At 43.4% G+C, this 24,026-nt stretch overlaps 1 protein-coding gene across 1 annotated transcript in view; it reads right to left on the bottom strand.

Annotated features, from left to right (window-relative positions):
• Nucleotides 1-7,768, bottom strand: part of LOC121047713 — a 76,716-nt gene extending 68,948 nt beyond the window's left edge. Inside the window, exons 1-3 of the mRNA XM_040503180.2 lie at nucleotides 7,609-7,768; nucleotides 6,970-7,037; nucleotides 89-238 (exon numbers count right to left, since the gene is read on the bottom strand). Coding sequence (XP_040359114.2) covers nucleotides 89-238; nucleotides 6,970-7,037; nucleotides 7,609-7,768 — 378 coding nt within the window. The remainder of the gene's footprint in view (nucleotides 1-88; nucleotides 239-6,969; nucleotides 7,038-7,608) is intronic.
• Nucleotides 7,769-24,026: the final 16,258 nt, after the last annotated feature.

Raw genomic sequence — 24,026 nt, 5'->3', positions numbered from 1 at the left:
GATGCTGATTGAACAGATTTTTTCCTTCAGCTCCTACAATGTTTATATATGGTGAATAGATATAACTTATTTTAATTTCTTAACTTACGATCGCCTTCCTCTTGACGATCTCGCTGGTTCCATCCGTGGGCGCCATCATGAGAACGCATGCCGTCTGGCTCAGCTTGTCCCTGGGCGTGCCCTTGGGAAGTATTGCTTGGAGAGCTTCCAAGCGCAAACCGTCCATCACTGCATCTTTCTAAAAGAAATACCCAATCGTCAATGTTTCGATAAAATATACACAACTGAATATTTACAAAGTACCATTATTCCTCAAGATATTGTGCCCCAGTAGTCCCGCGATGGTAGTGAATCTATAGCCACAGAGTTAATATAATATTCTAGAGCAGATGTCTACAAACGTTTTGGCTAAAGGCTCCGTACTAGCGATCGGCCACAGGCTCGAGGGCTTTGAAAAAAAAAAGTAATAATAAACAAAGAAAGACCAAATAAATAAACCTAGATGAGCATTTAAAAGCATAAATGAATGTTCCATTAAGCATTAAAAGTTCGACCCTAAGGTGGATGAATACATATCATTTTATTTGAAATTTTATATTTAGCTAATTATGATATTACACAACACTTTTGGCCAAGAAAACTCACCAGTCATGAACCAAATCGCATATAAAATTTAGCACATTGGCGCAGTGCAAATTAGTAGTGAGATTGATAGATCTCATTCTGTCAATATGCAATATTTCTGACAGAGGAAAGTAAGCGCAGTGAAATTTTATCATAGTTACATAGACATAAAGTAGGCGACTAAAGAACTAAGGATGGTAATGCTGGTGATGACAATCCTCAATCAATAATATGGAGAGAGCACCCGCGTTACAATGCAGTTTTTCTTGGTCTTTCTGGTATCTTAGTTTGCGCATTTGGAGCCTGTGGAAGCACCATTTTGTTACGCATCATTCTTTTTGCACCGCTAGCAGCGGGTGTGCTGAAAGCCTGCCGTGTGCCGGGTTTCATTGGAATAACCGCGGCCAGTGGCGTGTGGGAAGGCTTTCGCGGGGCGAATCTGGCCCACGGGCTGGGCTTTGGAGGCCCCTTATCTGGGGGGAATGGTCCCATGCACTGGGGTCGCTTGGGAACTGCGGTGCATAGACGCGGATATCGGCGGACACATTTGGCGGTCCCGATGGGCCCATGTCGCTGGCGACGCCCTAATATACACGGAGAAGCAGTAAAACATCTACTGCAGGACCGTGCTCTTTTCTTGTTTACTTTGCAGAAAAACACCCGAATGGCCCACTGTATAAAAATTAAGTTGACAAGTGCTCGAGCAGCTTCTACGCGTCGGGGCAAAACGAACGCGCCTAACATTTGTCGACTTTCTTTCTCCGCTCTTGTGTCGCTCTCTTTCTTGTTCTTCCTCTCGAAACCGCCGATGTGAGCGTCCAGGATTTGCTGCGTCCTACTCCCCCTTTTACCCCCTGTATACGGCATTCAGATAGACGCTCTCCGGGCGACGCCCTTTTGTTCGACTGCAGCGCCCTCTACATACATTCGGGCACTTCAACAGATTGGGGGAAGAGAGGGGGAGAGGTAAAATAGGAAAAGCGCACATGCCCTTATACTTACGCGTAATCACCTACAATTTGGCACAAATAAAAAATAAGGGCAATATATAAAAGTTCCTGATCGTGCGCGCCATCCACGGTACGGGATAAAAAATTAGGCCAATCAATATCGGGTAAGTTGAAGTCTTCGCCCAGAATTGCTCTTGTGTCTGATTCTACGTGTTGAGACAGAGGCCCTCTAATATATTCAAGGAGAGAGAGGGGTTAAGCTTGCTTTCCTCTACCTTATCCAAGGACAGCTTTCGCCTATCCCCAATTTTGATAAGAGAGGCTCGGGGGTTGCTTTCCAGGCTTTATTGGTATTTACCGAAAACATGATGTACTACTGATAAATATTAAATGCTCTTTGTAGTTCAAAAAAAAAAAAAAAAACTCTTAAACTAAAAGGAGCACCAGAGCCACAATAATATGACAGTTTTACGAACAGTGAAAGCCTTTTTTAGGTAAACTTTAAGAAGTCTCATTAAAGGAGCTTTTCTATATAACAACTGGATTCGATAAAGCAGTTTCTCTAATTTGCGGTGCATGCAATAGGGGAGAGTTTTATAAACATTAACGGAAATGTATACTTCAGTGTGGAACAGAGTCTAGGGGTCCGATTTTGGTTTAGGTGAGAGCGAGAACGTTCCCGGCTTCTGATTGGTCGTCGTGTCGCTGGTTCCCACCGCGCGCTTGTAATCGACCGAGAAGAAGAATTTTTGTCCATTCGCTTGTCCACGATCGGGCAGTATTTTTGTGAGAACCTCTCACAAGCACACCTATAGAGGGAGAGATTTCTATTTCTTTGAAGCGTATGTCCTGAGCATTTGTTGATGCCAGCTTGTGTACGGCACCATGACGACTTCCAATTTGTAAAGGAAGTACAGCTTGTCAATCGCTTTCAACGTGAAGAGACTGATCTCACCAAGCGCTCGGCGCATGCGGGACATCGACATAACTTTGGTTCTCAGGAGGCCGGCTGCCGTGCACGAAGCGGTTCGTGCTGTCTCGTGCTCTACACGCGCAGAGCTCCAGCGAGGTTGTCAGACGTTCAGAAAGACTGAACTTCCCTCGATGCAGTGTGAGAGCAGTGGCGTAGTAAAGCTAGCTGGTGAGGTCGGTTATATTAGAGGAACGCTATTTCAACCTGCGTTTAATCTCACGAGCAGACAATCGAATTGTTTTTTTTGGTTTGTTAGCCGATTACGTGCGGTGTTCTGTTGACTTATATTTTTCTGCGAATGACGGTTTGTAGCAGACAAATGCCGTAGTTCGCTTCTCTTCGCAGACAAAACCATAGCTCGCCTCCGTGTCCCACTAGAGCGACAGACAGAAACAACCGACACCGAACAACCTCAAACACGTGCACACGCACGTTCTGGTACTTTTGGCAGGCTTTCAGTCTCTCGGTGACCGTGACGTAAGCATGAGGGATTGCAAGCCCGCCAAAGATGCCTTCGCGTGCACGCTGCAAGGACTTGAGGTTTGTCGGTGTGGGTTGTTTCTGTTTGTCGCTCTAGTGGGACTCGGGGATTAAGGCAGCAAGCACTCCGTGGACTGAATATACGGCGAAAAAGCGAAGAAATTCGCCCAGCGGCGCATTCGCTTTGTCCTTGGGGCAACAGGCACTCTTCTGACACCACGCGAAGAACGAACGCACGACGGGCAAAATTCGTCGCTTTTTTCGCTCGTCGATAAATTAGGTATCGATTTTTTCATCCTAGGTCACAAAACGTTGGCCCCAGATACCTCGAAGAACCCTTTGGTGTGTGTTTTGCACCACATTATTTTTCAAGATATGACCTTATCGGCCCATCCATAGGTAGCATAGCGCGATTTCGTCTAGCAGTCAGAAAGACGTCGGTTCAGCGCATTGATTACACGCAGACAAAATGGTCTAGTCGCGATAGATAAAAAAACTGGCTTATCAAAGGGCTCCGTTTTGTTACGTACTGCTTCTGTCATGTCGGCTGCCTACATGGCTGCTAATATCCGCAAAACTTAATTGTTTACGGTTTTTTCTTAGTGCGATGTTATAGGCAACCTGCAATGCTGTTGGGCTAGGCACTATCTTGCGACTGAAGCAAGAAATATTGGGTATGCCTGGGAGTGGCGGCTGCATTGTTCAAACGTGAGCTATTACTCTGGTGGCGCCGCTTAGCCTACTGTCTGAAGCAAGAAATACCGGATAGGCCAGGAAGCCGTGATCACATAACATGCCAGTACGGCGGAAGCTACGGCCCTGGCGGGCCTATCGGAACATCACCACATATCACCGGAGTGATTTTAATGCGAATAAGCATAAAGCTTTTCGCTGCATCATGCATATGTCTGCGTTGCGCTCCAATACGTAGCGCATATTGAAGCTGTCTGCACACAATGTGGGGCTTATCGGTCACCCTTTGCCAATTTACAAGACAAGACAACAAGTCAATCTCTCCCTATATACTGGGAGAGATTGGCCGATGGGCGGAGCCTGTCGCCCGCTAAAAGAAGCGGACATTACGATAATACAAACTTGATTTTGCTTTTGGCCACTCTACTTACGCGCGCTAGACCAAATGCGCGGTTAGTATTTGTTTTGTAAACACAATTTTTTGTATTTTCATTTTAAACAAAAATTTTGGTTTTCTCAAACAAAAAATTAATCTGGTGATTGAGCGCAAGGGTTCGCATCGCCTCCTCTAGATGGCGCTCGTGACAGCACTGCATCTTGGTCATTTTTGAGTCCTAATAATCAAAGTATTCAAAAGTCCCTGTTCACAAAAGAAGAATAAGTTTAAGGTTATCTAATCTTAATAAATCGTAGCAGATAAGTAAGTTTCAGCTTATGACTACCTGTGCAGCGCCAAAAACACTTACATTAGCGATAAACACTTTCATTAGAATGGCGGGTCACCGCACAGCTTGCGTGCCTAATTCAAAGCGGGTTTGGAATTCGATAACACAAAATGGCTAAGGCAAGTAGCCACCTCCTGGTTGCCTTACTTTCAGATGTAGTTGCTGCATTGTCGGCCTCTTCTAAACAATGCCAAACTCTCCCAGCATAGAGTGCTCTGAGACAGGGTATACAACCTTGGACGCTCACTCTGCTGGCACCGCCTGGCTGATGCCAGCTGGTTATAATGCACTCAAGGCTGCCTGCCATTGGAAGAACTGCGCAGCGCTAGCTACCGTCAAGTCTAAAGATTACGCTACAACACAGAAAGAGTCATCGACAAGAGCGTCCGACCAAACGTATTATAAGGGTTTATTTACAGAAACAACCTGCAGCGCCGAAGCATTACAGCGGGGAAACAGAAAATAAACACATAATCACGAGCATATATACAAGGCACAATGCAATAAATTGGGATAAATAAAACACAATCTCTTCAATGTTAAAATTTAGGATAATTAAAAAAAAATATCTTACGCCATCTGCAGTGAATGCTGATGCAGGCAATGTATTCCAATCCGTTATTGTAAGAGGGAAAATTAGGATTTTTCTATAATCAGTTCGGGAAAATATTTCTTTGATCTTATTACAATGATCAACTCGGGTTGAAAAATATTTTGGCAATTTAAGATATTTATATTTATCAATTCTAGTTAAGTTACTAAAAAAAACTTAAGACGAAATTTCTTTCTTTTTAAATGCAGTAATTTCGAACCGATCTCACGTTTAATTTCTGTTACACTGGATGTTCTATTGTACGTTACCGATACAAACTTTGCAGCACGGTTTTGAATTTTTTTCTATTTTAGCGGCAAGAAACGCTTGTTGCGGGTCCCACAGAACACAGCCATATTCAAGCGTCGGTATTATCAAGCATCAGTTTCACTGGAGAAATAAGAAAGGGGCGGCTCTTTTGATTAAATAAAAGCCTCCGAGTAGGTCATGTGACAGCGTTTTATAGAAGAGAATACGTCAGAGCTTGTACACACATGAAAAAAAAATGTGCCTAACTTTTCACGCAGAATTTGCTGCTTGCGAAACTGGTACTACCTTATTCTCAAGAAACGAGGGAATTTAGTGCACGCCAATAGCAAGAGTAGTTTGATTTCCTTAGTACCAATTTTGCAATATTTGTGCAATCAAAACCACGAGCAGTTCGTTTTTCAAAGAATGGTCTTCACCTATCTTCACTTGGGTGATTTCGTTGGATGTCTTTTTTAATTTTGTTTTAAGATTAATTGTGCCCGCTAGATTGGCTGTATAAAGCCAGCTACTGTCTGGAAGTCAGAAGTTGTCTGCTACGGAAGCAATAAACTTGATAAGATGGTTTACTCGTACTAATCGGTGCCACATCTACCAGTAGTTTTAAGAGAAGCTTCATATCGGTGCGATAATAACTTATTAAACAGTTGAAGTACGTATCAAATACTGCAGAAGGAAAAAAATACTGAGGGTTTTGGTTTCGGGTTAAGAGAACCCCGATAATGTTTTTCTTGTAGTCAGTAACACGCACATTTAACTTCAATAAGTTGTACCCATCGGTTATCAAGCCGCTGGTGAACGATGGTACCGTCGGTTTGACGTCAGCGCGCTGTACATCGAACTGAAGTTTTTGGGTGTCTTATATGGGAAAAGGGGTGTAAGAATATACCTCTTTTTTCTGAGAGTGAAGTCTATAGATGACGTGCTAACCTTGGTGGTGAATGTCTAGGCGCGCCAGTACCTTTTCGAACTAAAATTCGAAAAAGCACCGAAGTCGTGTTCGCACCTGCAGTGACACGCCCTGTACTTAAGCCGTCCTCTTCTTATTGCGTGCATACGCGGATCGAGGAACGATCCGCTCACTGAATATGCCACGGTCTTTGCAATGCATTGCAAGAGTAGGAAACGAACTGAAGAGCAAATAACCGAGCACAGTTTCGGCGGTGCGTTGAGTATGACCGTGTTAAACGTACCAAAAAGACGCCTGAGCAGAGAGAGGATGTTGTTTATAAAGGGATAGAGAAGCAGGGCAAGGGACAGAGATGCAAGGCGAGAAGCAAGGCGACCTTCTGTCGTAAAATAGAACGAGTGCTGCTGAAGGCGAGGTGTGGGCAACGTATACGGTGCTTAATCAGGGCATCGCCTTTTATGAAGGCAAAGTTTTCATAGAGCACGAGCAATGCTATCGCACTTCCACGTGTCTTCAGCGAAACACCACAGAAACAGAGTCCCGTTCTTTCTTGCTACGGTTTCTTATAGTTATGCTGACAGGATTGGCAGTTCTTTCTCATTCACACACGGCAATAGCAGCGCGCGCTTCGGCGGCGCCGAAACTCTGACTTTTCTTTCTGGCCACTAAAGCCGCAGCGTATTCTACTCCGGTGCAGACTTGGTTGGAGGCATAGGATCGGCGAAAAATCTTAAGTTAGGTAGTCGAGAGCTTACCCGCTGTCCGTTTGCTGCAGTGGTTCCAAAGCATTTGAGGAGTCTGTCTCTCGACTCCGGACTAAATGCTGAAAAACGTATCGACGGCCGGGAAATTAATTTTGCGAAGGAAAAAGTGATACATCACATAGTTAATATCAATATCAGTGTTTTATTTGCATGGATGACCAAATTATTAATGTAATATGTTACGTTAATTCTAGGGCTTTTTAATATGAGTTATACTCTATAACCAAAGTTGAATTAGGACACTGCGCAATACACACAGCCAACTAGCATTTATATGATAATCTATAGATGATATGTAACTTGTGAAACGTATTAGGATAATCTTTAGCAAGACATAGACTATGGTCAACACGGCCAGTTAAACTCGACCAATAGCTTGAGGGTTCTTACAGTGGGAATGATATGTATTTTAATGCGAAACTACGAAACTAAACTTTTAGGGAAGTTTCAGAAGGACGATTTATGTTTCTCAAAAAGACTCAGTTTCTTTGGGTCCTTCAAAAACCCAATTGTAACAACCGCACTTTTAATGTCGTTTTCAGACTCATGAGATGTCTTTTTCTAGTCCTTTCTATTCAATTATGTGTGACTACGCATCCTGTTGGAACGCAACATGTGTGAGAAACTTACATTCAGCATGGCGAAGTCCGTGATTCCAAACCAAGGGCTTCTGCTGGGCACAGATCTCAGAAACAGAAGGTCTGCCCGGTGCAGAGTCTCCGACGTGTAGCAGAAGCCCCACGAGGAGCAAGACGATGGACGCAACCACTACGGCGAACTCTGAGGTCATTCTGTCTCTGACGCGAGCTGATGAACCACTCAGGTGAAAGTGACATGAACCACCAAAGCGCCGAATGCCCAAACTGTGCTCGTCCGACCACACCAAGGGCGCGGACATGTTGACCGAGGCGCAACGGGGCGGGCTTGCTGCACGCAAACCAGCAGCTGGTCAAGCCACTAGTTCGTCGCGGAACAATCTTCTGGCGTGCTAGTCCCTTCGCCGATGCTCAAATGTGAAAGCACGTCACTTTCGGATTCAATCGCAAGGTCGAAATTCTTTACGCTGTCTAGAGCAGCTGTCTGAACCAACAAAGTCGGATGAGGCAAATTCTTGGCAGAGAAATTAGGCAAGATACAACAGTGGTCTAGAAATACCTGTTTAAGGACTCGAGTTCGTGACCTTCCCACGATATTTATTTTTTATCTAAATTACGTAGGATTATAAGCCTGACTGAGACGTCTGTTCACTCGTTGTCTAGTAAAACGGGGTGTTGTTTTATTTTTTTTTTTCTGTGTGTGCGTGTGTTTGTGTTTTGTGTTTTTCGTTTCAAATTAGGTTCCGTGCACTTCTATATGTGTCTTGACAGTAATAAATAAGCTGGTTGTAGGATGTTTTATCTCAAAAACATTTTGAAACGAAAGCATTAACAAAAAGTCTGCAGAAAATATTCAAATATATTTCAAAGCAAATCTGCCATTTAACACCGAAGATGAGAGTTCACATGTTCCCGGCATAATCAGTTTCAGATTCACTTTCTTACGTCCTGAAGGTGACCTACTTGTGCTAAAACGAAATGCTACCAATATACGGGCGTTCTAATACATCATCGCTCAAGGTGTCTACTTTTTCAATAATAAACATTTCAGTGTCTTGGCCTTCACTAAGCTGCCTCCTTACATATTTCCTGAGACCTTGAGTGTCTGCATACGCTTTGCATTGCGTAATGCCACAGCAGAGACTTCATTTTTAGGTCTAACCAGATGTTCTGTCTCATGATTCGCTGAGCTGATTTCCTAGATCGCAGAGATTGGCTCTTTGAGTGTTTTGCGGGTAAGTAGATGTGAAGGCATTTTTTTAACGTGATAGCGCACGACCGCACGCAGGCGCTATCCAAGTCAGACGAGTGAAAGCGTAAATCTATCAAGTGATATTTTTCTGCAATATCTCGTGCGAGGAAGTCACTGGCAAGAACGAAAGTCATTTGGCCGTGCATCTTAACTGGGCGAAGGTATCCAGCCAGTCGTTTCCACCGAACACTGATTCTACGCATTTATGCTTCATTGAATACATCAGAGTCACGTGGACATTTTTTTTTTTCGAATATCAGCCTCCTAAGTGACACCGAGCCAAACGCAATCCGTTTTGGAGCGTGCACGGTTAAGCCCCAGTTGCCTTGAAAAGCGCTGAAAAGTTAAGGAGGTTTCAAGTTCGCTTTGCTGGCGATAGCTTGGTCTCCGTATGCGTCCTAAATAAAGCTAGAACCAGTGTCCTGGGAGGCCTATTCGCTTAATACGAAACGCGACTAAACTTCTATTTGACGTTGATAATGGAAGGCGCTTATTAAAGTGGTAGGGTATCAGCAAGCACCCTTCAGCAAACTCCTGATGGCGGACGATTATCACCCCGCTCCCTCGCCGCGTGGGACAAGCGGCTTGCGATCGGCTAACGGATGACTGTTGACATTCGACGGGTGAAATATGCACCTCCCCTAATCAGCGCCACATAAGTATTTAGAAAGATCTCACCTGGCCTGGAAGAGACCCTAAATACTTTACAAGGTGAATACATTCTATTCCGCTCATTTGCATTAGACAGCGCATATTAGCGAGGTGCGCCACCAAAAGCGTCGCTGTGGTCGAAGTTCGCGATTGGCTAAACTACAGCTTCCTGGACACTGATAATGCCTGCCCAATCGCCAGTTCACGGCGAGACAAATCCTTCCAATCACGGTGAGGCAGAGGCAAATCTTGCAAATCGCGGTGAGGCAAATCCTGGTCGTGACGTCGGGAGCGGAAATCACCAGAGGGCGTAACCGAAACCTCCCGGCGCTAATGCAGCGCCACATCCTCCCCCATCAGCGTGGAGAGACTACAGACGAGAGAAGGCATGCGCATGCGCGCGCTGTCCACGTCGTCGGGCTTTCGTACTGCGAGCAAAAAGCGCCGAAAAAATACGGGGACACAGACGAAGGGAAACAGGACAAGGCGCTTGCAATCAACCGTACAATTGTTCACACATTATGGTATAATAGGCGTAAAAAATATTGATGATTTTCGTTTACTGCACTCTATATTCGCGTAAAGTTTCAGATCATTTTTAAGAATGACATCTGACTTATCGAGACAAATAAGTGACTCTCGCACCCGCAGCTGTGACAGGTGGTTAGTGCCGCGTTGGCGCACTGAATACTTCTCGCAGTCGTTGACATTTACCTTTTATTTTAAACAAGTATCTAGAACTAACTATTAACTGTTATAAATTTACTAGTAAAAAATGCGAGAATGGTTTTGTAAACAATAGATGATAATGCATTAGTCTTTATCTTGTATATGGCAAAGTTTTGGTGTTCAAGCCTTTATTGTAATTTTTACTAAAAAACAAGCCATCTGGGAAAATTTGATCTATGTCATTTATAATTCCATCAACTATTGATAATCTTTATATAGAGTTTTACATGTGTCATATAGAAATGTATACATTCATACGGTGTTTACGTGTACTCATATTTGTTACGCGTCATATTTGTTGTATTTTTCCACAAAACGTTGCTGTCTGTATGGGCCCCCAGGCACTTTCAACCTGCAAACCACAGCTTTTTCGCCCGGGGACCCCCAACACTATGTTGGAAAATAAAATTTAAATTGAAAAAAAATTGAAATTGAAATTGAATGGAAATAATACCCGGGAATCACCACACCTTTCTTTTCCTATAATGTTTAAATAGGCCTCTTACAAAGCAAAGCAGACCATGTCAGAGCCATACACATGAGAGCCCAAAAAACCCTTCAGTGCACTTTGTATGTTCGTGGCGTACAAACGCCAGTCGGCTAAATAAGAGGCAGTCGAACACATGATTTATGGGAGCCTAAGATCGATCAAGCACTCGATAACGCAATGGCATTACCATCAATATGTTCTGTCAATAGCAAACAGCGATCAGCGAGAGGCACACCGGGTACAAATATTTTGAAGGTCGGAATCGATCATGTAACGAGGCACGCGCGGAAAACTCGGTCAACCAGCTATCCCTTTGATATTTTCGCACTAAAGAAGGCAGCGCCAATCGATAACGGGTGACCTCCCCAATGTCGATCCAAAAGCCACAGCCGCACTGCCTTTCAAAAGAGTGGACGTGTCACACTGATTTCAGCGGGTAACTTTAACCAATGACAACCGCACGAACCTCTTAACCAGCTATTGTTTAAAGCGGTCATACATTGGAAGGCTACAAAAACCGTCTTGGATATTCGTTCGTCCGAGATCATCCAAACGAGTAAGTCGACAAATTATTTACACGGTATCGCCCGTATCTGGCGAACCATACCTGATAAAACCGCACTAATTTGGGGCAGTCGTGTAATTATAACACGAAAAATATTCTTGCGTGTCTACATTCCTGTTGAGCAAGCTCAAGTACCAATCATTGCCATGTGTATTAATGTATATGGAACGCACGCAGCGAATGTAGAACGATGGAATTAACAAATATTTCTGGATATGTCTCAGTCGAGTGAGATCTTGTTACACCCCAAAAACGTTGTACGTGACATTCACTTGGGACTCCATAAGAAGGTCGATGGTCTCTTTTAAGCAATTACGCCATTCTTTATGTTAATATTATAGCCGGGAGGTAGAATCCTTTAGTCAATATATCCCGGGAACAGCTACAGTTTCAGAAGACCTGAGCTCATCACTTCAAAGAAAGGGAATCCCTAGGTTTATCTCTTTTGCAGCAGAAAAGTCGCCTGTGGTTAATAAGATGCTGAAGGCTTTCTCTCTCGAGCCAAGTCAAGTCAAATCACAAACATGTCTACTGCCTGTCCTTTCAGGCGGCAAGCTCACACCCGTCAAATATCGGGGGGACGATCAGTACACCATAATAACTAGGATTCAGTGATTTTGTAGTTTGTATTCTTCGAAGTTTCTTTTTACAGGATTTTTGTTTTGTTTTGTTTTACGCCAGATTTAGAATTTTTTATCGCTGATTTGCGGTTTTGGGGCAAAAACTCGACGTTGATCGGGGCTTATATTGCAGAAAACGGGAGGTGGGAATCGGACTCCACGACCACGGAAACATGTGTCGTAACTAATATTTGGAAAACAGACCGGAGAAGGAAATGAGATAAGCAGCCTCACGAATTGCTCAGTAAGGGCTCTGTTCTATGTAAACACAAATAAAACAGTAGATGAAGGTTAGGATAAAGAAAAGCACAACAAACAACGGCAAAAACTTAAAATAAAGCGAATTATCCCCGTGACTTACAATGAAAAGGGGAGCTGAACAAAGTAGAGTCCTTGAAATAGAAATAACGAAAACAAGGAGGACGTTCACAGACCACGCTCTTTCAGTTAGCTTGTTAGAGTGTGGGTGCCTGTGAACGTACTCCTTTCTATTCTTTCTCTTTTAGGTATTCAGAATTACAACAAGTTTACTTTAAATAGTCCAACGAAATAGAGCTGAGGACATCCAGAATACAGCTCCCTCATTTTGTACTTGTGACAAGCACAGAACCATAATTCTCGCACTTCACTATAAACTAGTGAGTTAATCCTGTTGAAGAACCGTGCACGAATGTGTCCATCAAATCTATGATAATAAAAAAAAAATTCATATGAAAACATTTGCGTTCCTCATATAAGCCTTAAATATTTGATATAAATTGCAAATGTAATGAGCAAAATATAGATATTTTTAATTTTTTTTTATAAAGCCTGCGGTCCAGCTAGCCTTGCATACCTTGAATTGTTTTGACGAAGGATAGAATCCAAAGAAGTAAGGGGTTGACATTGGTTACATTTCGTAACAATATTTCCTCAAACCGCTGTCGAAGACACGGGCGGATGATGTAAAGGTTGGCAATAGTACATTTAGGCGAGTACTTCAAGAAATGAATACCGTTGCAGAGCAGCACTCCCAACCATTTGGTATTGGGAGCAATGCGTAGAACTGGTGATATGGGATTGGGGTTCATTATGGAGGCAACAATGATCGACTCTCGGACCGCGGGATCATATAAAGTTTATTTGAATTGCTGAAGCGTGAATTATTTCCGTTTGTTTTGAAACAAAGCAACTGGAGTGGTTTTCCTCGAGTGCGACAATCGCACGCACGCGCAAATAAGATATCACACTTTCGAAGTACTCGAAACAAACTCCCCTTATCGATTGTGCGACATTCCTTTTTTATGTGTCGTTGTAATCGAGCAATTGGAATTTTCGAAATGAAAACAAAAGGACAATAGCAGATAGACAGGAGACCGTTTTTTTCCAGTTGCGATATCTGCACAAACTCTCACCGTTCGCGTGCTCGTGGTTACTGGCAGCCCGCTTGCTCCTAGTAACTAGAGATCCGGAAAGCCGAAGATATGATGAAGCAATCAAACAGACAGTTGACCGTTGCACTTAAGTATAGATCTGTAAGGTCGGCGAAGTGCATCCCTTTTTTATGTTTTGTGCTTTAAGTGTGTATGCGTTTTGTGTGGCTTATCACCTGTCTGATCATTTCGTACATACCTTCACCGTTATAACACTCCGAGGCAAGAAATCCCGACATAGTTTCTAGCATTCTGTGCACAATGCTTTGTTAGCACCTTATTGTGTCCACTTCAACACGAAAAATTAATACCATGCTGCTTGGCTGTCCAGGATTCAGTGCTCTGCAATCGTTGCTCATTCGTTGCAGTGCTTTTTGTATACATGTACGGGTGACACTAGACATTGGAAACATAAAAAACATCGGGTAGGAGGAAAACAATCAACAGCATGGAGACAACTACGATGCAGAGACGGAAGAAATAAACAATACAGTAAACCAAAAATGATCGAATTTTATCTCTTAAGCAACCAAAAGGAAGGCCCTCCAATTTTGCTATTGGCGACGAGATGTTTTGGTGGCGCCAGGTAGCGGGAGCCCTCCTGGGACTGAGCTGGTACTAGGATGTAAGCAGACGACGCGCAATTTAAAAGTAGAGTGGCCATGTTAGTTCGCATCTATGCCGATTAAATACGGTTTAGTTATTAAGGAAACGTATATGACGTTTTTGTTAGTCACCTTTCTAATGAAAGACAGCGCCTCAAAGTTGGTTTTTATATTAAAAAACACTTTAGAATGCTCAAAACAAGCCTGAAGCTTCACATTACAGCTTGCGCCACGTGCGTCACGGCTATTCACAGCCTCTTTAATTCTTGTTTTTTTTTTATCTTATCTGTGGAGGCTGCTGTAGGAAAAGGTTTTTGCACTCATCAGAGAAAATGACGTGCTATCTTTTTATACTCCGTTCACTTCTAAACTGAGACTGCAGTAGAGTCTACGTCCTCGTTGGTCCAGTCATAGGCCTCTCTTTCGCCACGTTATCACGCTCCCGGCCATAAAATCGCGCGGAGAGCTCGATCAGGCGCTAAGAAAGAGCCTTGCTCATATTGCGTGATGCACTTCTCAGCACATCACGTATTATGCGCATTTGGGTCCGGAAAATTAAACCTTCAAGTGGTAGTAGTTCATAGGAGGTGTATACTAGTGTACACCTCCTTCATTTCTTTTTTTTTTTTCTGAAAAAAAGGGCGGGGCACTGAAGTATCATCGACTTACCAGATTTAATACTTAGATCGTGAGAAGTCTCGCACGTTTCGCGTCGACCGGGTGAATAAGAAAGGATTTAATTGAAATGACTCCGAAAGGCAGTCACCGCTTCTTCCTTCCAGTTACTTTGTAAAAATGTTAGTCTACTTGTTTACAAAAAGTCAAAAAGGAATCAGCTTGGAAGTAATAAGAAACCAGGGCCGGCTTGCTAGAAAAAGCATCTTAGCTGTAACGGGGTGAAAGAAAGTGCTGCCAAAGCCAGCGCACGAGCTGAGTGGAACTCAAACCGCGTCTCAAGACGCTCACGCACCCAAGCCTTTGCAGTGCTTTCTTTTTCACAGTCTCTGCTGAGACGCTGGTCTAGCAACACATTGCAACCAACAGGATACACGGAGTCGCTTTCACTGAAATGTTTACTACACACGCGAGAGCTTCTTGAATTTCGCGTTCCTACTTTCAATTTAATGAGGCGTTTCTTTCTCAGTTTTATTTTATCAGAATGATTATAAAAAGGAAAAGTCCATATTCGCCGTAGTAGATGTTCAAGTTGGGTAAAGCGTCGTATATCTTCTTTTCATCATCCAGCTTTTTGTACTGGGGTAGAAAACAGCACACCACAATTCCAGCGCTTCGACACCTACGCGCCGAAAGTGTTAGCACGACTACTCGTACCTCGTTTTCAAGCTTTGATAAAATGTCCTACAACAAATATTACTACTCAAATAAATACAAAGCGTGAAACTGGCTTTGCAACGCGTTATCCTAGCAGCCCATGAAGCGAGGGGACAATCCGAGGGATCAAAGATCTGCGTGGCCTGTCCCATATCTGTCCTACACGTGACCTCACAAACGATGACGATGAAAGCTAGAGACGCCCCCCTGGAGTTCGCGCACGCCGCCAATAGTCGGTGACAAGTTAAAAGGGAAGTGGAAGCTTTCCCCATCTCTTTCCACTTCAGCAGAGCGAACGCTGGAGAGGAAGCGACCGACACTTCAGCGTTTGTTCAGCTAAAGAGTAAAGAGGTGGGACGAGCTTCCACTTCTCTCTTAACCTTCACCGACGATAATAAAGGCACCCCCAGTGCTAGTCTTTACCTTCCTTCTTTCATGAAGATACGTAGGCTTGAGAAGAAATGTTAATCAGCTCGTACTAACATTTTAGTGATCCCGAATTAAGAACACCAGGGCGCGGCCACTCTTGGCAAACTTTGTCTTTTCCCGATTGGCTCCTGTTTGTTCACTTTGTCTGATGCTGCTTCCCCCTGAGCAGCCTAGCAATGAAGAGGTTATCGATGCTTGCTTCTCCCGTTTGTCCTTAAAATATAGGTCATATAGAAGCCCAGCCATTTGAACTGCACGTTCTAATTTTCCTTTTTAGCTTCAGAATCACTTAAAGTAAGCTTTTGGTTGCCCGGTCTACCCACGTTTCTCGCACCCTAACATAGCCACTGAATCACAAGGTTTCAAAAGCAACTGCTCCTATGTTTGCTAGTACATTCAATGTCGTGGATTCGTCACTGTAGTCTTCGTCGCATTCAGCAAGATATAATGAAGCTCAGGAAGCGGCTCTTGCTTGAAAGAGACAATGAGCAGAGAGAAAATTAGCATGAAGTTTCGTTTTGTTCGTTGTCCATGTGCAGACCCTGTTTTCGAGTCCTACTGTTTTTTTTTTTTTTTTTGTCTTGTCGTTTGTTGAAGAATTCCCGGAGACGGCAGATATTAGCCTGTGATTGTTTCTGAAGTAGACGCGTAGTCATTTTTCGAAACTCGATTACACTGCCAATAGATCACATACAAGTCTGTCTGCAGACGATGTCTGGGGCGTGTTCGTTTCTTGTATGTCGGTCACATTGGTCATAAAAACTCTGTTTGGAAGCATCTTCGAAGCATGCATATGTACGAAGCAAACATCCTTCGCACGTGCCTGAGGCCTGCTCGCAGACAATTCTGTCGTCGTGTGTGAAGCGAACATCCTGTCTTTTTTACGGTGTTGGAGCAGTGTGACGGCGGCTGTGGGGCGTATGGCACGAGCACATCCAGCGCGGATCTAGTCTCAGTGAGTGTCGAGAGCGAGCTTCCGAGACGCATACGCAACGGGAAAATTTTACGCTTTGCAGAGTGTGCCCCACAGTACAAAACTTGGCGGCGAGCTTTGTCTTTTAAACACTGTAATGCCTGCGACGCATTATTTAAGAAAATATTGTTTCAATTGCTATACAAGGGTTTAAAGACTGGTCTGAGGGAGTGAAGGACACATTTTTTTTTATTAATTCATACGAGTCTCCTCTACAACCTCAGCATGCAGTACATAGAGGATCTGTATTTGGTAACTGTAGGAGACTTAAGTATAAAGCTTAGCCAATGCACGTAAAAAAAAAATCGTCGGGCTAATGCAGAGGTAGGGTTCTGGGCTGCAGACCGACAGGTTGTGGGCTCGGTTTCTGGGTAGATTGAGTTTAAAACAATGGTGCAATTCGAGTAAGTTCTTTGCTGACGTTCCAACGGTAACCAAACCGGTTGTGCTAACATGCCCTGCAACCTAAGCATCGCTGGGGGAATACGCACGGGTTTACGGACGGACGGATGGACGGATAGATTTTAATTTTTAGTAAGGAGTTTCCTTATAAAAAAAAATGAAATACATTTACAACTCACTGTAATGCCGAATTAGAGCGCAGCTCTTGAGGAGGAGGAGGGGAGGGTACGGAGGGGAGGGAACGGGGGAACCCGCGGGACCCTCATGGCGTCACTCGTGACGTCACATGTGACGTCATTGTGGGAAACGTCCCCTAATGCAACGCGCGTGTCACGTGTGACACCCACGCATTGCATCATGGGACGTTTCGGCTTAACCGAACGTTGCATTATGGGACGTTTCCCATAATGCACCGCTAGGTTACGCCGACGGCGACGCCTACGCCGACGCCGCTCAAGCTGGAAACGGGTGCCTAAGAGCTGCGTTCTAAAAATGTGAAATCAAATAGATCACCGACCAAGCAGAGACAGGCTCCAACAATAAGTCCAGGAATTCCACCTACCCGAAGACTAAGCGACTGACATCCGCAAAACGAATATCAGGGAATGTCCAAGCCAAAACTACAGCTCAGCCGAAGTTGAGTTCTGTGGTAGGACAATAAACAAATTGAGCCTGCGAAACCTCACGCCAAGTTACCAGCACAGGCTGCGTCGCTTCTCTATCAAAACACCCAGTGTGTCTCATTTTTTGCTGCGCTCCTTTTTAATGATCCGCAATTATTAGTTTCTCGCCTGCTGATTGCGCTTGCAAAAAGTACGGACGGAGGAGTTTTCTTTAGCGTACGCACTCTGCTGCATATGTGAGCTGCAGGTAAGGCTCCATCCCAATATTCCCGGGAACATGTGACGTCACCGCGCCTCCGTACCAAACCACTAGTATTTTTCTGCAGTCATGTAAAGAGGCGGGTATTTTTCAGCGCATTTTTACAGAGACAACATTTTTGGGATCTTCCCACCAATCGAAACGATGTTGATTGTGGAGTCTCTATTGTCAATATGGTAACAAGACACCGTAAAAGCAAAGAGTCACGTGACGTCAAGAACTTAAGTGACATCAAAGGGTTACAGGACATCACGCTGTCACGTGATGTGGTGTCACATAACTTCATGATGTTACGTGAATATGCTATTAGTCATGTAACATCATATATGTAGACATTTTATAATTATAGAAGAGCGCGTCTCTCTCCGAGTAGAAATTTGCGATGGTTCCTTGAGGTGAAGAGCAGGATACATAAGTACAATTTGCATAAAGATACATTCAGGTCCGATAAGGTACCGCAGCTCTTGCGGTTTCTTTAATGTAAATTCACAGGAGTGCTCTTTTTCTTTTTTCTTTTTTAAAGATTGGCTTTAATACAAAGAAAGCTCCATACATTGTCCTGTGCACATCAGTCCATTGGTCGTTGACCGGACAGTTGTTTTGTTTGTGAGCAGAGCTTCTCCCCCCGAGCTATTACTTGCGTAGTATGTATGTCGCAATAGACTAAAACAAAGCTATCGAGTGCTCCTAGTCGTTTTTAATTTCCTCTGTTTTTCACGACAGGACACACTGAGAATGGCCAGCTGTTTCCTCCGCGCGTCGTCGCCCGTCCCGTGGAATAACAAAGACGCCGAGCACTGACTGAGGAAGCCGACCTGGAATTCGCGGGATTGGGCACATTCTATTTCGGACGGGGCACCTCGTGCGCCTGCCGCCAGAGGCCGCTCCACGCCGCCCTCCTCCTGACGTCGTCGTTGCTGCTTGCCCCCGCGTCCCTTCGGGGCCGGCTCTTGGCCTGCAACCAAAATAGTTTCAAGACCAGCGCAAGGTCGCACGAGATGCGGGCCCTACTCGTGCCCGTCGAAACGTCGACCGCCGGTGGGTCCCAGTGCAAACGACGGTGCTCGTCCGCTTTGGAGTTCGAACTCCGACGCCAGGGGTTGGATACTGCTCCGCGCGGCACACGACAGACATGCTCAGGCAAGTGACGCTTTGAGTCGGAGTAGAAGGCGTGCAGTGTACACTAGGAGGAGCGAGTTTCCCGATGTTGCTTCGGTGTTTAGGTTCGGTGGGGAAATCGTTGGTGTATTTTGGTCCGTTGTCCCGCGCGCGGTAGGCTTCATCGCCAATATTTAGCGACAAGATCCTGGCAGGACAGGTTTAAAATAAAAGTGAATAAGCACGTAAATCCAGCTTATTTACAGGCTGAAAATATATTCGGGGTTTGTTTTATTTTTTGTGCGAGCAAAGCCAAAGCTGCAAGTGCAAGCATGGTGCACAGAACAGCTTCAACGGTAGTAGAACATTTATTCAGTTACAAACAGTGATTTTCGAATATTTTTTTTTAGTTAAGGATTTTATACTTGAACTAGAAAATATATTATAAAATTATGGAACGCCCATCCACAAGTGCTAAATATATTTCATTTCTCAAAAGTTTATTAGAAACAATCAGAAGCCTTTGACTTAAAACGAAAGAAACACACAAGAGGACGAAACAGACGACACAGCCTCCCCAAGTCGAGCTCTGAGCGGCGAGCCGCCCCAGTAAATCTGTAGTTGCAAGCCGAGAGCTGTGTCGTCTGTTTCGTCCCCTTATGTGTTTCTTTCGTTTTAAGTCAATGTAGATTACCAACACGCTCAAGTCAATAATCAAAAGCCTTTTCGACGAACTGTCACTGCTCTTCTCTTTTGGCTATAAACCCGTTTTTCGGAGTAACGCGTTTATTTTTATACGAATTTACTTAACAAAGCTAGTGTATTGTACTCGTGGCGAGACTGTACATATGGGTCTAAATTCAACAGGGGTCAAATTCCAGCACACAAACATCTGAATAAAAGTATAGTGGAGCAGTGCTTCTAGACGCGGCTTGCTGCAGTAATATTACATAGGTAATTTTTTGTTGGTGGTGTAAACCTTTTGTACTTATCTCATTATAAAATATGGCATTTACGAAACCAACTTCTTCACTCCTAATGACTTCGCAGCACTTGAGATACCATAAATCCACGCAATCTACATAACAAAATACAACCCAAGTCAGAAAAACGTTCAATCCTTCGTGTTGGACGCCATTTAATATCGGTGGAGATTTTCTTAGTAAACACGAAGTAATGTCTTGAATAGCTGTTTTCTTGAAAAGATTGGCGATACGTAGTGACGTTTGCGATATAATTTTACCTAAGCATATAGTACGTCACTCACTATGTGTCATAAACGGGCGGCATATTATTGCAATAGTGTCAAACCGTCAAATATATATTTTTTTCTACCACTACTCTGAGAGATCAGTTCGTTGTATTTCGTAACAAACATTTAACATCATTTTCTACTGAATGCATTCCATGTTTCTTTTTCATATTTGGCACTGTGCCCGTAAACTGTTCTTTCATGTTGTATTGCGAATTTCCCTAATGAGTGCGGGACGAGAGACCGCAATCTTTGATGTGATACAAATGTGCCATTAATTTTCCTAACGCATTGCAGAACTGAGCTACATGAATGTTCTATTTAAGATTGTTATAAATGTGCTAACTTAGCTCTCCAATTAGTTTGCACTTTCAACATACTTTAAAGCAAGTCATGGTCAAGTGCTGCAATTACGATCGTACTCTTGTTTTTATCGTTAATTCAGTCATTATCAATTTTCTTGAGTGCCTAAAAAATCACCTTTATTTTATAAACATTCATAATTATGATATGTTTACGGTATTATGTAAGAATATTATAAATATATATGTTTTCTTTTCATTGTCTTTTTGTTCCTGAGTGGGTGCCTAGAATAGTAAGCGGTCACTGACTATACTACAGAGAACGTGGGGTCGTACTTTGTGGCGTCTGTTGTAAACCTCCCCCCCCCCCCCCCCCCCCCCCCCCCGCAGTTGAATGCATTCTCCTAACGTCTCGGGACGTCATGTCGAGTGGTCACTCTTTTTACCTGGTGGTACGACGAAAAAAAGATGGCATGAACAAAGCGTTTAGCGACACTGTATTGGTGCCATAATTGTTTTTTCTTTTTACAGTGTAGACATTATACTGACTTCCCTGCAATTTTATCACTTTGTAGAAAATAAGTGAAATGTGAACACAAAGAAGGCAGAATCAAGACTGGATTAAGCAAGAGCTCGCAATGTCCGCAATTCGGAGCATAAGACCTAAAAAAAATCTTTATTGCCTTCCCCATCATGTTTTCCACCCCTGTGTCAACACTTCAGCTGGGCCTTCCGCTAGGCAAAAACCAGTGACCATACCCACCAATTCGATACGGGTTTTCTTAAGACATGATATCACGGACTCAGTATTTCCAAGGACCGTCAATTGGGAGTTATAGTACATCGTTCCGGTAACTCCATCAAACATACACCATACTTCTCCAGCGACTGTTTTGCATGCATCGCATCGTTATCTAATGTCGTTTTCAGAAGTATCGTAACGATCTGCGAAGACTTCCCCTAACGGCAAAAGCCTTACACTGTCGGCGCTTTGTATCTTCGATTAATAGCTTATTGGCTTTGCACTATCGATGCTAGGCGTACGTACCGAAAAAAAAGGCTATCACTAGGCCATAGAGGCGAAATATGAAAGTTAAATTGTTTACAAACTTAATGGCGAGGTATTAGTCTAAACACCCTTCAAACTCTTATTCTCGACAGGATTTCCGTTATCGTGATTGAAACGCCGCCAAACTATTTAAGGGTGGCCCGAGTGGTGCAAGGAATGAAAGGGATACTGAAGACGAGTGTGGAAGCTCAATTTGATGATTGAAACAAGCGTCAAGCGTAGCCCAGGCAATGCTGACTCAGTTTTAAGGCGAAATTAAGATTGCAGGCCACACGAATCACTTAAAAAGCCCGGTAATAATCAATGTCTGCAAGTACTTTAAGCACAGTGTACTTAAGGTACTACTTCAAGCATGCTTAGAAAATGTGTGTTTTTCTTGAAGTACATTTCTTGAGTATGTACTCGTACGGTATTTCAAGCATTTCTTTTCTGGTAGTTTCCTGGGCAAGTACAACTTCCGACTTCAAAGGGCATTCCACAAAATTCGGTCTTGCTAAATTAGAAACACCGAATAATAATTAGTGAATTCAGAAAAAAAGAAAAGAAAGGTATTTGGAAGTATGTTCTGGTCTCACCAGAAACGCCCGCAGACAACTCTGTTTGTACTAGGGCGGCTTTTCCGCAGCATTTCAAACTCTCGCTACTTCTCGTTCAGTCAGCGTAGGCGAGGGGGTTAAAAATATTAGGAGAGAAAACTCCACGAGCGGATTGCTTATGGAAGCTACGTGGCTGATGTCGTGCTCTACCCTAGTACGTCTAAGCCCCTTCAGTGCAAGTCAGTGCAAGCTCTTTGAAGGACCACGCACTCAAGTCCTTGGCTTTTTACAATAAACAACTTCTGAGGTTGAGTATAAAAGTTCACCAACCTGTAACAAAAATAGCGTATTGTCACATGAAAACACGCTATCGTGTTTCGAGACATCACCTGGTCATTTCTCTGAGTGAAGTAATGGCGGCTATAAGACTGATAAAAATGAGTGCCTTATAATTTGATTGTTTTCAGTAGTTTGTCTGCGAAAGTGAATCTACTTTTTGGCCACTTCACATTTATCTAACGTTTGCAACCATTTCCGAAAATAACATTCACCCCCGATGACCCTTAATACAATGCATACCAATTAAAATAAAACGGCATTAGAGAATGAAAGGGATTTATGGAAGATTCTGTTAACAAGTACCCGTACTTCAGTATTGAAGTTCATTGCATTTATTGTACTTTATTTCAAGCATACTTCGCTCGGTATACTTACTATTTTACTTGAAGTACATAACCTCTGATTTACCTTGAACTTTACTCGAAGTACTTTCTAGACGCACTTTATCCGACGCTTATAATAATCATGCCGGCGGCGACACATTGAGTCTGTGGTGGACAAGCATGACGTCTTCTAAGGCTCGTCAGTTGCTTCATCGAAGCGAACGACACTCTCTCTTTTCTTGTCTAGCCTTGAGTTGTTTAAGAAAACACGTTTTCAAGTTCAATACCAAAGTAGATGCGTATTTCGGGTCAGAATTTTTTTTTTTTTCATTTAAAGAAATGTGTCTTATAACAAGAAATTCACATACTCGTCACTCTACTTACTGACAGCATGAGAACGGCAGGACGCCTCTTTCGACGGGTATTCTGGTGATAAAATGCGACTCATACAGGCGTCTAAAAACAACAGGAGCACCTGCAACATGCGGGATTCGGCGTTTTAAATTGCACTTTCTTGTGTGGGTTGTACGCATACGCTCAAAGCCACCGATCATGGTTGTATCTCGGTTAACAGGGTCTATACGACATGCTGGGAACGTCCAAGTTACAAGAAAAGCTTCAATTACTGAGACCAAATCTCTACTAATTGTTCGATCTTTTTATTTAAATATTTAGTGGAAGAAGCATACAATTTTGTCTCTCCAAACAGCTTTTATAGACTAGGTTATTTATTGCACGCTTTCCCTTTTATGTTACGGTAAATTTCATATGAAAAGCAAAACATTACCTAGGCTAAACCTTTACCTGCTGGAGTTTTCCTCGCTGAGAGCCGTCGATTTATCTGAGTACGAAAGTTGCAGTGATTACACCCTCGAAAATGGCCCTTTCTCTGAATTTCTGCAGAGCAGTCCGGCGAGCTCATCATCGCGATCTAGAGAAGAAGCTAGGTAAATGATCACATTAAAAAAAAAGAAACGTCTACGACGAAAACATAACGTCTGCGGCAGGACACTGAAAATGTGGTTTCACGTACTTAGTATATCCTCAGTATCATCTGACCCGGGCACAATGGTTCCGGACAAATTGATATCGAATCAGACGGTCACCGACAAAATGGTCTCGGTTAAATATGTGAACCTTATTTACTTTGTTTTTGGAAAGTTTGTTAATCTGTTATACTTACAGTAAATT

This window comes from Ixodes scapularis, unplaced genomic scaffold, assembly GCF_016920785.2.
Source record: "Ixodes scapularis isolate PalLabHiFi unplaced genomic scaffold, ASM1692078v2 PGA_scaffold2__306_contigs__length_199485367, whole genome shotgun sequence".
Lineage (NCBI taxonomy): Eukaryota > Metazoa > Arthropoda > Arachnida > Ixodida > Ixodidae > Ixodes > Ixodes scapularis.
The sequence above is the reverse complement of the archived record's forward strand: the minus strand, read 5'-3'. Positions and strand labels throughout refer to the sequence as shown.